The sequence below is a fragment of the Raphanus sativus genome, chromosome 8 (genome assembly GCF_000801105.2).
Source record: "Raphanus sativus cultivar WK10039 chromosome 8, ASM80110v3, whole genome shotgun sequence".
Taxonomy (NCBI): Eukaryota; Viridiplantae; Streptophyta; class Magnoliopsida; order Brassicales; family Brassicaceae; genus Raphanus; species Raphanus sativus.
The window spans coordinates 17124820-17138362 of NC_079518.1; the positions used below are offsets into that span (position 1 = coordinate 17124820).

The 13543-nt window shown below is 35.3% G+C and overlaps 1 protein-coding gene across 1 annotated transcript; it reads right to left on the reverse strand.

Annotated features, from left to right (window-relative positions):
- Nucleotides 1-3508: 3508 nt before the first annotated feature.
- LOC108822630 (transcription factor MYC2) lies at nucleotides 3509-5604 on the reverse strand. The gene has a single exon (XM_018595757.2). The coding sequence runs from the start codon at nucleotides 5479-5481 to the stop codon at nucleotides 3751-3753; it is 1731 nt and encodes a 576-aa protein (XP_018451259.1). The 5' UTR covers nucleotides 5482-5604; the 3' UTR covers nucleotides 3509-3750.
- Between the last annotated feature and the right edge of the window lie 7939 nt (nucleotides 5605-13543).

The window sequence follows — 13543 nt, forward strand, 5'->3', positions numbered from 1 at the left end:
TATTGTAGACTCTTGCAAGGGGATTTCTCTTGTACTCATTTTGGAGAAGATTATCTCATCCCTCTCTCATTTTCAATATAATTATATCATGTTTTTTTCAGAATCATTTGGTTGTTGTACTTTGATTATGAGTAAGTCTATTAGTTGGGTTAAAGAGTTTTCATAGGGTATTTCTCGATGTACTGATCTAGAAATTGTTAGATTAGAGATTTCTGATTTTGGATCTTTGTCTATTGATGTTTTAAGGCTTAGACTTGACTGATCACCTAGCCTCGGATTTATGACTTCCAATGCACCGAAAATGCTTGTTTGAATCCCAAAAATATAAGTAGATGATCAAGGTTTCTGTAACCAACATAAGTTGATGTTATTGTGCCTTGTGAACTGATCAAACTTGAGTAAAATGCGTGTTTGGAATCTGAGACTTAGTGGCAACTAGTGTTTAAGATTCTAAAAATACAGGTGTTGTTGATATGGAAATAGGTTAGCTCCAATTTAGAGATTTAAGTTCAAGATGGTTCTTCGTTGATTTTGTCGTGTCCCCGATCTTCGCTAGGATCATTGAGATATACCATGAAACGAGGGAACATGCAGGCTCGAAAGATACAAAGGCAAGCACTTCATGGTCTGAACAAAGAGATAAGTATGAGTTACGATCGAGACTTAGCCAAGAAAAGGCTTAACCACGTAAGCACAAAGCTCTCTCAAGATTTTATTCTCCAAAATAAATTTACTTCATGATGCACTTTTCGTGTGAAATGTCTGATTCATGGCTTAGTTAACGAGATGTCTTTGTATAACAAACCTAAACTTGCTCCTCAGTTCTTCCAAAGACAAACTTCTTTTTCTTTTAAGTGAACTTTCTTTTTTCTTTTTCTTTCAACAAACTTTTATTTCTCTTAAAGTAAATTTCTAATTGTCTTCAAACAAATACATCCTTATTTTTTAATCTTAACAAGCTCACTCACATCACAATACACAAACTCTAACACATCTCAACTTTATACAACATGCCTGGACTATCTCTTGTAGTACTTTACAAACTAATGCATAACACTTCAAAAATCTACATCTTTAATGTAGTTTAGATTTCAAACAAAGATGATACATATTCATGCTATATAATTTTTTTGGAAAAACATCTTGAGTCAGCGAAATAAGTGATATTGTATATGTTTAAAGAGACTGTGTACATTCAGAAAAACAAATAGGGGTTATTCGTTTGTCCATTTTTCCTTTCCATCCAAATGATTCATATGGAAGTTATTTGACATTGTTCGTTTATCTATCTAGATGAAACATTTAGATAAATTATTTCTATGGACTTGTCATCTTCATTTCTGTCTGCATAAATTTAGTTAACAAATAACATATATACCTTTAATCTCAGGTTGAATCATATTTTAAAACAAATGTGATTTTGATAAGAAATTGTAATTTTTGGTTTGGTGAGAAAATGTGAATTTGACAGAAAATTATGTTTTTGCGATTTTGGCAAGAAATATGATTTTATGATTTTAGTGGGAAAATATGATTTTGCGGTTTTCGTGCAATGTTTTTTTCGGTTTTGACAGAAAATATGATTTTACGATTTTAGAGAAAAAAGTTATTTTGCAATTTTGTCATGCTTTTTAGCGTAAAATATGATTTTGTAGATTTTTGTGCTTTTGATAGAAAAGTATGATTTATATCATGATTACTTGTTTATCTAAAAATTGTGCACAAATATTTTATTTGGATAAAATTAAATTTGTCATTCATCATTTTAAACATATTTCTCCTTTTATATGAATCGATTAGACTCATATGGATGAATCATCTTTTGGTAGATTCCTTTTAGGTATAATTTTATTTCAATGGATAATTTTTGGATGATTTTTTAAACTTAAAATAAAACGAATACCAGGTGATGATTGTTTCCACTAATTTTTAGTTTTACTTTTTAGTTTTTAGATTTTGGTTTCAGATTTTAGTTTTCGGTTTTTAACTTTTAGGTTTTTTTTTTGGTTTTAGGTTTTTAATTTTTGTTTTAGATTTTTGTTTTGCTGTATTCTTAGTTTTTTATAAAATAATTAAAATATTTTTTTAACATAATAAAATAAATATCAATGAAATATTTAAAATTACCATTAAATTTTACCAAATATAGTGGCTGTTATTTTAAAACAACATTACCATGTTTTTTTAAGTATTATACTAAATTATAAATTATAAAAATTAAAATATTTTAAAATTTTGAAACTATTTATAAATTTTATTACATAAATGTTTCTAAAACTTGAATGGCTATTTTCAAATTAATAAAATATATTTTTAAATTTATCCAATGATATTTTGTAATTTAGTGTGTATAATAATTGTTAAATTTATACAATAATGTTATAATAATTAATACTAATTTTTACATTTAATATTAAAATATCTATATTTATTTACAGATAAGAAACACAAATAAATTATTTTTATTAATGTTAAAATGATAAAAATTATATGGAAATTTTATCTTTATAAAAATATTATTTATTTAATAAATAAATTAATTAATTAAAATATAATATTTTATATAAAATAAAAGAAACATTTTTATATTGAAAACCCACAAAAGTTGGTTGAAATTTTGAAAAACTAGTTTCCTAAATTTTAGGAAATCTATTTGTTTAAAAACTTGATTGGAAAATCAATTGATTTTTACAAAAACTAAAACCAGAACTTGATTGTATGAAAAATAGTTTTTAGAAAAAGAAAAACTACAAACAATCATCTCAGTTATCATATCATTCCGATCGAGACGATAATCATTTCTTTTTTTTTATTTTTGCCCCACATTTCATACAATATTTTGACATTTTCCCATATTAAGTAACTGCCAATAAACCCCACATTCGATGGATCGTAATTTTTTTCCATATTTGAGCTTTTAAAACATTTGTATTACCTCAAACCTCAAACCTCAATCAAAGAATTATTTTCTATTTTGAGCTAACAATAGTATTTGTATGATGTTACAATAAATAATCTTGTTTATATTTTTGTCTTGAATCCAACTTGTTTAAAATAGTGGTTCACATAGTTTATACTAGGGAGAAAACTCATCTAAAAGGTCTTTGATTTAAAAAAAACCCAATAATTTTATACTTGATCACACGTGGGAATGATATTAGCCGTCTTCAGAATTTGTATTGAAGAGAAATCATTGGGGTTGTAACCAACTCCATATCTGTTTTCTTTTATAAACTTTCTTCTAGGACTACTTTTCCTACGTAACTAAAACATACGTCTAAGAGAGATAGAGTGGATTCATAATCTGCAATAGAGTGTGAAGAATATGGTCAATAACTTAGATACAATATAGATTGCATATGTTCCAAGCTTCCACATTTTTCTTAGCAAATAGAGGTTTTGAGAAACTGGAATTTGATTGAATTCATAGAGAGGAGCAGTGAGGTCTTCCTCTTCCTTGTTCTATTGGCATTGTTTTACCAGAAAAAGTTTGCACTGAAGATCAAAATCACAAAGTTTATGTTTCATTTGAAGAGGTGATCTCACATTCATTTATGTTTCTTTATCTAAAAAGAGGAAGATTCTAAACCCTTACTGTCTCTGAGATGAGATGTAAGCATCTAGAAACCATATAATATACACACGTTACACATTCAATTACGATACAGACTCGAGAAGCAAAAGAAGCTCTCTATTTTAGGACACTTCTTACACAACTACAGCTACAAGATTACTCACAAAACACCTTTTTTAACCGATCTTTGAAATTAAACTCGCCCGGAGCTGGTCCTGCGTATAGATTCTGAACCCCATCTTCACGGTCGCTTGCTGAATCATCAAATCGTTAACCACCGACATACTAGCATGACTAACCTCGAGCTCCAAATCCATCAACGCTGACATCAATCTCGCCGCTGGATGATTCCTTTTGCTCGATTCCACCCTAATCATCGCATCCCATCCCATTACCTTCACTTCAATCTCCATCCCCACAGGTGCCGTAGCTGAAGAGGAGGAAGAAGAAGATGAAAGATCTCCACACGTGCTTGCTTTTCTTCCGGCGAGCTCCATTTTAACCTCCTCAAGCTGGTTCTTGATCTTGATTTTCTCGGACTCCGTCTTGTTTACATTCAACTCGAGCTCGTTGATGTAAGCGATGGCGTCTCCGAGCAAGGAAGCTTTGTCCATTTTCGAAACGTTTGGTACAACCGCACGTAACGCGTAAAAACGCTGGTTTAGTTTCTCGCGTCTCTGTCTCTCCGCTTCGACGTGGTTCAGCGGTTCTTCTCTACCGTTCGCCGGTTTTCTCCCCCGTTTCTTCGGACGTTTCTCCGGGGTTTCTTTCACTACGGAAGCTTCTAGGTCGGAGTGATCGGTTTCTCCTCCGCCTCCGAATGATAGAACTTTATCGTCGATCAAACCGAGAGAGTTCTTTCTCTTGTTCTCGAATTGGATCGGATCGGGATTCATGGAGCTCCGTTTACCATTATTACCGAAGCTCAATATCTCTCCGGGTCTGGGTTTACTCGACGTGGAGAAATTCATTTCGCCAGAGAAATTGTTATTGAAATTTGGATTTAGGGTTTGGGAGTGAACCGGGCTTAGAGTCGAATCATGGTTCGGGTTTCCCGTTATGGTGCTTGAACTACCACCATTTTCAAACTTGGAATAAAACTGTCCGTTACCCGGTTCGGATGCTCCAATCGGATCATTAATCCATACAGACGGGTCGTTTTCCCCTTGGAGGTTCCAGTTAGTACCAACATCGAAATTGAAAAGCAGTCGGACCTTATTCATAAGATCAGAACTCCGTCGGATCTGCTCCGTTGACCCGAGCTCAACAACTCCGTTGACCGAAGGGATACACGCGATGGTCTGCATCCCAAAAACTCCTCCTTGCTTAGCCCGCTCACAACTCGATCCGGATAGCTGATCCGACCCGGAAACCCAAACTACGTTACCTGTCGAGAACGCTTTACCCGCCAACCCAGCACCAGATGCAAAGCTCTGCGTCATCGAAACCAAGAAGAACCACTCCGTGTCCGTCACCTCCTCATCGACGGCATCATCCACAGGACCACCTCCGCCGGAGATCAGCGAGTTCAGCTCACGCAACACTTTTTTCCGATACTCCTGATCCGCCGGAGTCGAAAAGGGCAGTGGAGTCGATCTCTGTTTGGGCTTTCCTTTGTCTTCTTCACCTATGTAATAACCATCACCCCAGCCGAGAACGGGGTCGCCTGAGAAATCGTACGACGGCTGCCAGAATATAGCGTAGGTCCAACCTTCGTTTGTCCCTTCAATCAGTGCTTGTAGTCTTTGCTGGAGAGTCTCCTGGTTAAATCCCGCCGGAGCTGTCGCCGACGTTTCCTGTAGCCATAAGGCTGACATATCGGAGGAGGTCAAGAAAGCTTCCATCATAGAGGTGTTATCGTCGGTGGTCCAGAGATTCCTCATTGGTTGTAGCTGGTTGTCCGTCATTACATAAACCAGTCACTGGTTAACGTAAAAGCTCCGAGAGTGAGAGAGAGTCAGAGAGAAAGAAAAAGGGAAAGAGAGAGAGAAAGTTATCGTGGTGGAGATAATGGAGTGCGTCTGCGTTTAGCAAATCTTGAAGGTGGGTAATTATACTACGTAAAATAGTCAAAGATCAAAAGGAGAAGCTTCGATGAACTCTCATCCCATTGACTGTTGGATCTACTCGGTGACACTGTAACTAGTGAGATCGTGCGGTTGCTGTTTGCGGGTTTTTTTGCACGTTCTCTTATTGTTCGGTTGAGATTGAAATGCATATATAACCAAGAGTGGACTGTGATGTGACCTCACTCGAAGCGCGTTCAGGTTTTATTGTTGGACTTGGACCGTATGTTACACCCTTTTCTATTTTAACATTTTAAATACTTTTTGGCATCTTTTTAAATATTTTTATAAATATATATACCAAATATCAGTTTCTTTGTTCGGGTCTAGATTATTGAATCTAGATATTCATTTTCTTTTTTAAGCAAACAAACAAATTTTATTAATAAATATTAGAGATTAAATAGTTTTTGAAAAAACAATTTATTATCTATATGCACTATATACTAAATATTTAAGTATATGTGAAAATTTCTTGCAATAAAATATTTCATATGATTATTTTCAAAATTTATAACTTATTGCATACTTAAAAAATCATATTTTCTTAGTTTAGTTAAATGAAATTTTCTTGCACAACGTTGTTCAAGAAAAAATATAATTGCTTAGGAAAATAACTAATATTAACATTTTCATATATATAACGTGGACAGTGACTAATTAAATAATGAAACTGTCAAAAAATGAAAAAGTTGTTCTTGTCCTAGCACAATCCATATCCACTTTCTAAAAGAAATAATAGAAGAACTTTATCTCAAAGATGACTGTTTTGTCGATAAAGATGACTTTATTTTTATGAAAGTTTGTATAACAGTTTTAAATTTTATAGAAAAATATAATGAAATGCTATATTTTACAACCAAATGGTTTTGACCAAGTTATAAAGGGTTTACAGTTTGTGCGTATCACATTGGGTTCAATTCCTTTTAACCACACAGAATCCCTTAAATTATTAAAAAAACCGGATCATCCGAATTTCGTATGATTAGTCTTTGTCTTTGGAATTTTACGACGGCTATCACAAAATATGCTATTTTCACTAGGCAAAATAATTTTATTTATTTTGTCCTGTAAAAATCCATTATATAGTTATAGTGGGTAAAAAGCTAGTTATATAATTATATATTGAAACAAATTACTTTTATAATAAAGGCTCTTTATTTTAGAGTAAATACACAAAATTATAGAAATAGATTGGAAATAATATAAATATGTATAATTACAGCAAGGTGCTATGCAAGTGCATGAGAATCTAACATCTCAACAAATAATGGTTTTGTCTCCTAAGCGGATTTGTAAAAAAAAATACATTAAGTTGGATACCAACTTAAAAAATACTCTCAATCAAATACATTGTGACTTTCAGGTTTAGGGTGTAGTGGTAATTGTATAGGATTCAATGTTTTAAAAGGTGAGATTTAATTTATAAATTTTTATAAATAATTTTAAAATATTTTTAAATGATTAAAGAATATTAATTTATCTTCTTCATAATAAACTTAAAATATTTATGATAATTAACATTAAATTTAAATTTAAAAATGATATCAGATTTGAAATCAAATAAGGATTTCACCCTAATTATTTTGTTGAGCAGGTATTTAAGAGAAATTATAATTTTACCACGAATTTGATATCACTTTTCAAATTATCTTTAAAGATAGCAATTTCCATAATTAGCAATTTTCATAATTAGCAAGTTTTATACTAACCTTAAATTGGTAATAAAAAGATTAAATTAACTCTCATAAACCATTTATTACATATTTAAGCATAATTATTTATAAAAGATCTATAAAAAAATTATAAATCCAACCTCACTTCCTAAATACTAAACTTTCAATAATAATTGATAAATTATTAATTAAATGTCAATATATTTTTGACTGTGTATTTCTGAAAACTTGTAATCAACATAGAGTATTTTAAACAATTCCTCAAGAGTTTACTTGACAAACTATATAACTAGCGAACGCTAACAAAAAGGTAGAACCCTTTTTTTGGTCAAATGGTAGAACACTTTTCTAATATTTTAGTTATGTTCACAGATCACGATGAACACATGCGAATTTAGTTCTGTACTTTAATTTGAAATATTTAAATGGTTATCTTATAAACTTAGAACAATAAATCAAGGGCCGAGCAAAAAAAAACAATAATGCAAGGATTAGGTTTGTAATAACATAATCATTTGGTATCTTTTTCTCTATGCAAATATGTACTACCAGGACAGGCCCGTTGCGTACACGAGTCGTATATATATTATATACTTTTTTTTTTGTTAATATATATAGGCTCTTTTTTTTGTCAGAGATTTTGTCGTTAAATGGTAAAAAAAAAAAATTTAGGATGCTAACATGTTTCAAATTCGTTTCATCTGCAAAACTTAATTACATTCTTTATGAACAACAACATAAAAATAAGGTCATGTTTACTGCCTATTTACATACCGAAGAGAAAATTTATTAGTGGATTGCATCTTCTTTTTGAAAATTAGTAGAAATTTTTACGTAGATTTAAAGTATCATCGGATTAATAAAAAATTAAAAATAAAATAAAAAATAAAATAAAATTACTAGACTTGTTTAAGTTGAATATACAGAAATCACTCTGTAATTACAGATATATGCACAATTTGATAATATTTGCACATGTGATTATTTATTAAGCATTATCTAACGGTATTTCCCTATACACCGAATGATAAAGCTACGCTAAAGACTATGGCTTGATAATTGATATAGTGAATATTTGGATAATATATTTTTTTCTGGAAAAAATATCTTTGTCGACGTATACACTGATGTATGCATGGTAATGTACACGTCAACTTTTGATAAATTGGCAATAAAAAACGAGACAATTAGGTGAATATACACAATGGAAGTCTGTATTAGTAAATTACACATCGAGTGACATTAATAGCTTGTGTCATGCCAATTACGAACTAAATGGACGATTATGCCCCTATGTCATAATGAAAAAGTTAGATGGTGTCAGTGCAGAGAGTACAACACTCTTTTTTCTAGGGTAATTACTAATTAAGCTAGAAAACCAAAGAAGATGGTATAATTGGCATTATACCAAAGAGAAGAAACGCCATCCGACGCGTCATCAAAACCGGCCAGGAAAAGACCATTTTACCCAGGACGCTTCATCCTCCCCTAGGTTTTGTTTTAGGTCGTAGGGTTGTAGTGTCTGACAGAAGATCTGTGTAAAGATTTAGCGAGATAAGAAATAGATTTAGTTTACAGAGGAAGCGAATGCATCGATAAACCAAAAGCGACAGTGTTTTAGAGGATAAGTCTGACGCATACGGTGGTCCTGTAGACGAAATCTTTGTAAAGATTTCCCTGTCACACCTGTACGAGAAGATCTATACTAAATCGGTTGCCGTGTATAAAGGAGTGTTAGACGGTTTCTCATTTACAAGCAAACGAAGTTCAGATCAGGGAAGAGAAAAGATTGTGCGATTTAAAAAGTCTGCAGAAGCTTTTAAGATAGGTAAAAGGATTTTTTGTCTTTAGTTATCAGCTTTAAATATGTAAAACCGATATCGTTGCTAGGTCTGAGAATTTATTTTGTCGAGCATTTAATCCAGATATTTCAAATGATTGTTTCTGTTTCGTATAAATGTTTGTTTCTGTTTGTTTATGTTTGTCATGATATGTACTTATACATCGATCTTTTGTTTATCAGGATGGGTCGTGTGTTCCGCATATGGCGTGGAGACTGGAAAAAGAATGCTCAAGAACAGTGGAACTTTGTACCAAACCATGAGGACTATGGCTTTACCATGTTTTTGGATTCACCGGAGACCCTTGGGCTAATCGATGAAACCGTGAGGGAGAACTACATGCTGGCTTCAGAAACTCCTGTTCTCATAACCTATGGGATGCCCGACTGGATGATGTTCCCCAGTGGTCCCTCTCCTCCGATAACGATTGCAACAACAGCGGATCTTGTAACCTTACTCTCCCGGAGGCCATACCCTGCGGAGATAACCCTTCTTGTAACCTTTGGTGCAAAGAAAGTGGCTGAGTTTCAGTTTCTCTCTCGGGCTGATTTCACCATAGGATGTTCAACCTACGTTGTCGGTGATGGTCAGGATGAGAGCGCTAGAGCAAGATACGAGTGTAAGTGATGTGTTGTTGTTTATGTTTAGCCCATTACATTGTCATAATATAATATTAATGCATTTCATTTTGGTTGCAGCTTTGGTTTTGGGTGAGAGGCTTCTTATGAGCGAGAGGGTTATGAGTGAGATATTCGGAGAGCAAGAGATGCTTGTCCTCCACCGTGTGGCTCTAGAGATGGCCCATGCTGACAGGGTAATGGGAGGCCCAGCAGGTTCAGGCGTACCTACAGGAGTGGAGATTATTCAGCTTGATGATGATGACGACATGACGGAGGCTTCTCAGACCGGTACGGCCGGGAATGGAACAGCCGGAGAAACCAGAGGTAGTGTATTTTGATTAACCGGCTAAAAAACAAAAAGGATGTTTATCCGACTTAATGAACGGCTACTTATGGTCTTAATCTTTTTTTTTTGTACACAGGAGCGATTGTACCGTTTCAGCCACAGCCCCTAGCTCAGATCCCACCCGCACAAGCACCACCAGTTCTTTGGGATGTTGGGATGGATATGCTCGACTATCCAGAGTTCTACAACGCTCAAAGAGATGGGCGCCTAGTTGTGGCTGACGCAGCTTTCAGGAACGACCTTATCGACGACAATAACCAGTCTCTCGAAGGGGTGTACCTCGTCACCAACACCAACCGCCAAGATGTGGGACTCACTCAAGGAGAATCATCTCCTCTTACACCTCCAATCAGCTGCACTCAAATAGGAGATGTGGTTCCTACCCTCAGTGGGGAACAAGGTAAAAAAAATTTGAAACGGTTGTTGGTTTAGTTTTGTTTGAAGTTATGAGAAGAAAATTTAAAAAACACTGCCTTTGTGAATACAGGCACTGAAGGTGGTGTGGTGGATGGAGCTGGAGGGACAGCACAAGAGAAGACCGTCGGCCCTCTTCCCGGCCCATCTCTGAAGCTAAGTTTGGCTTGTGGGTCAGGGGAGCCGGATGCTATCCCACTCTCGACTGAGGGTGGGTTCTGAAGTTTAATGGTCATCAAGTTCTTAGTAAAATATGAATCTGTTTCTGTTTAGTAATCTTGAACTAAGGTAGTTTCGGTATTTTGGACGGTTAAGAGAAAGTTTAACCTTTTGGGGATGGTTTTTGAGTTAAACTTTGATTTAACCGTGGGGAAATCGGAAGGATTGTTTGTTTTGGATGTTTATGTTTTTGAAGTACTTCGTGTTGGCGGCATAAATGGATCGTCATTAGGAGTTTGGGATGTATGTTGTGGGTTGTGAAACATGTTGTACTCGATCCCCTTAACTATAAAAAATTTTCATGGCTTTGTTCCATGTTTGTAATTTAAAAAATGTTGGTTAAGTAAATATTTAGGGACCCATATTTATAGGGTCCGGTATAATGATTTAAACATGTAGAATTGACAATGTCAATGTCTTTTTTTGGAACACATATTCTGGGGTGAGAGGGAATCTTCAAATAATATAATTAGCCGGATAAGTGAAATGCATTAACTTCTATTTTATATGGTTTGGATTGAGCTAAGTAAATGAAAAGGAGAATATATATATATATATATAACCGGTTAACTATATACAATTACACTCTTCCTATGTTACGGTTATAATGGTTAGGGGGTTTAGTTTTGAAGGGTTTTTAGTTTTGAAAGTTTTGCGGTTTAGTGTAATCCTTTAGGGTAAGATTGGACGGTTAAGGGTTTAGAACATAACAATAACTGAACGAAAGGAAATGTGCAACTATTTATGTTAGCCGGTTAAGTCAAAAGCGGTTAATTATAGGTTTTGTAAAATATGTAATGTCCATATGTGATTGCGTCTCAACTTTTCTTTTGTGCCTTATTAACAAAATTGGACATATTGCTGCAAATTTGTTGTGTATTACTCAGTACTTTTGCGGTGACAACACTGAATTTTTTGTTTTGCACAATGTAAGGAGAAGATATTGGTGATTATGGAGCTTCACTCCAAGTGGGAATGATGTTCAGGAACCGTGACTCATTCAAGCAGCATATGGCTATGTTTGCAATAGCAAATAAGTTTTGCTACCGGAACGCAAAGTCCGATCCAACCATGATGGTGTTGAAATGCATCAGCTCATCTTGCCAATGGCGTGTGTATGCAATCAGGTTAAAAGACTCGGATGTTTTTGAAGTCAGGAAAGTTGACCACATACATACATGTTCTATAGCTGACAGGGGTGGATACCAAAGCCAAGCAACATCGGCGGTCATTGGAGAATTGATGAAAACTAAGTACGCTGGGAACGGGCTAGGGCCAAAGCCAAATGAAATTAGAAGGATGATGCACGGTGACCATGACGTCTGTATTTCATACTGGAAAGCGTGGAAGTCAAGGGATATGGCGGTGGATAGTGGACATGGAACATGTAATGATTCGTACAGAAAGCTTCCGGGTTATCTCAATAACCTTGTGTTAGCCAACCCAGGATCTTTAGCCAATTTGCACACCCAGGAAGGAGATGGAGGTGTACACCGATTCAAATATATGTTCCTTGCGCTAGGAGCATGTGTAGAAGGGTACAAATACATGAGGAAGGTGGTTGTGGTTGATGGAACACATCTAAAAGGAAGGTATGCCGGATGTCTGCTAACTGCATCCGCAGAAGATGGTAACCACCAAATTTTCCCCTTGGCGTGCGCCGTTGTGGATAGTGAGAATGACAAGTCATGGGAGTGGTTTTTCCAAAACCTAGCAGCATTTGTGCCCAATGAAAGTGGGTTGGTCCTCATATCCGACAGACATCCTTCGATCTACAAAGAAATCAGCCAGGTTTGTTATTGTTTCCCCGGGTGGGTGAACTATGGTTAACCGTTTATAATATTGTGTAGCTAGTACACTAAAAATGTTAGCCGGGAATAAATTGTGTTGGTAGTGTTAAACTATAGGATAACCGGTTAAAATGGAATATTGTATAGCTAATATAATTGTAGGCAATCCGCAAAAATATTTTTGTTAACCGATTATAATATTATTTAGCTTGTGGGAACATAATGTCAGCCGGGCGAACAATTTTGTGGCTCTGTTAAACAGAAAGATATCCGTTTAACGTCTAATATTGAATTACAGGTGTATCCGAGTGCAGGGCACTGCATTTGTGTTGTCCATCTGAAGAGGAACATCATGACCAATTTTAGAGAGAGACATTTGGGACATCTGGTTGCCAAAGCAGCAAGGGCGTATAGGTTGAATGACTTCTATGTCACATTCAGCAAGATCAAAGCGATGGATCCTTCTTGTGCAGCTTACCTGATAGAGATAGGTTTTGAACATTGGGCACGGTCCCATTTCCCTGGTAACCGCTACAATGTGATGACTAGCAACCTGGCTGAGTCATGGAATTCTGTTTTGTGCAAGGCAAGGGAGTTTCCAATTGCCCAGTTGATTGATTTCATCCGTGAGAAGATGATGACATGGTTTGCTAAGAGGCGTGACGTTGCAACCAAGTCTGGTGGAGACCTCACACCGCGTATTGAAGAAATGGTAAGAAACAATTTCGAGAAGACTGGTGGGTACCATGTACTCGACATTGCTGAGATGGAGTACGCAATCCGCAACAAATCTGGCGCAAGCTTCCATGTGAACCTTGACAGAAAGACTTGCAGCTGTTTTGAGTTTCAGATGCTAGGAATTCCATGCTCTCACGCAATTGCTGCAGCTCTGAAAGCAAAGATGAGTGTAAACGACCTTGTTATAGATGAATACAAGATTGACTTCCTCAAGCGTGCCTATCAAGGAACTATCGTGCCGGAAACTGATTCAACGGGG

Coding starts and splice junctions, on each gene's coding strand:
- LOC108822630 (XM_018595757.2), bottom strand. CDS start 5,481: ATGACGGACAACCAGCTACAACCAATGAGGAATCTCTGGACCACCGAC.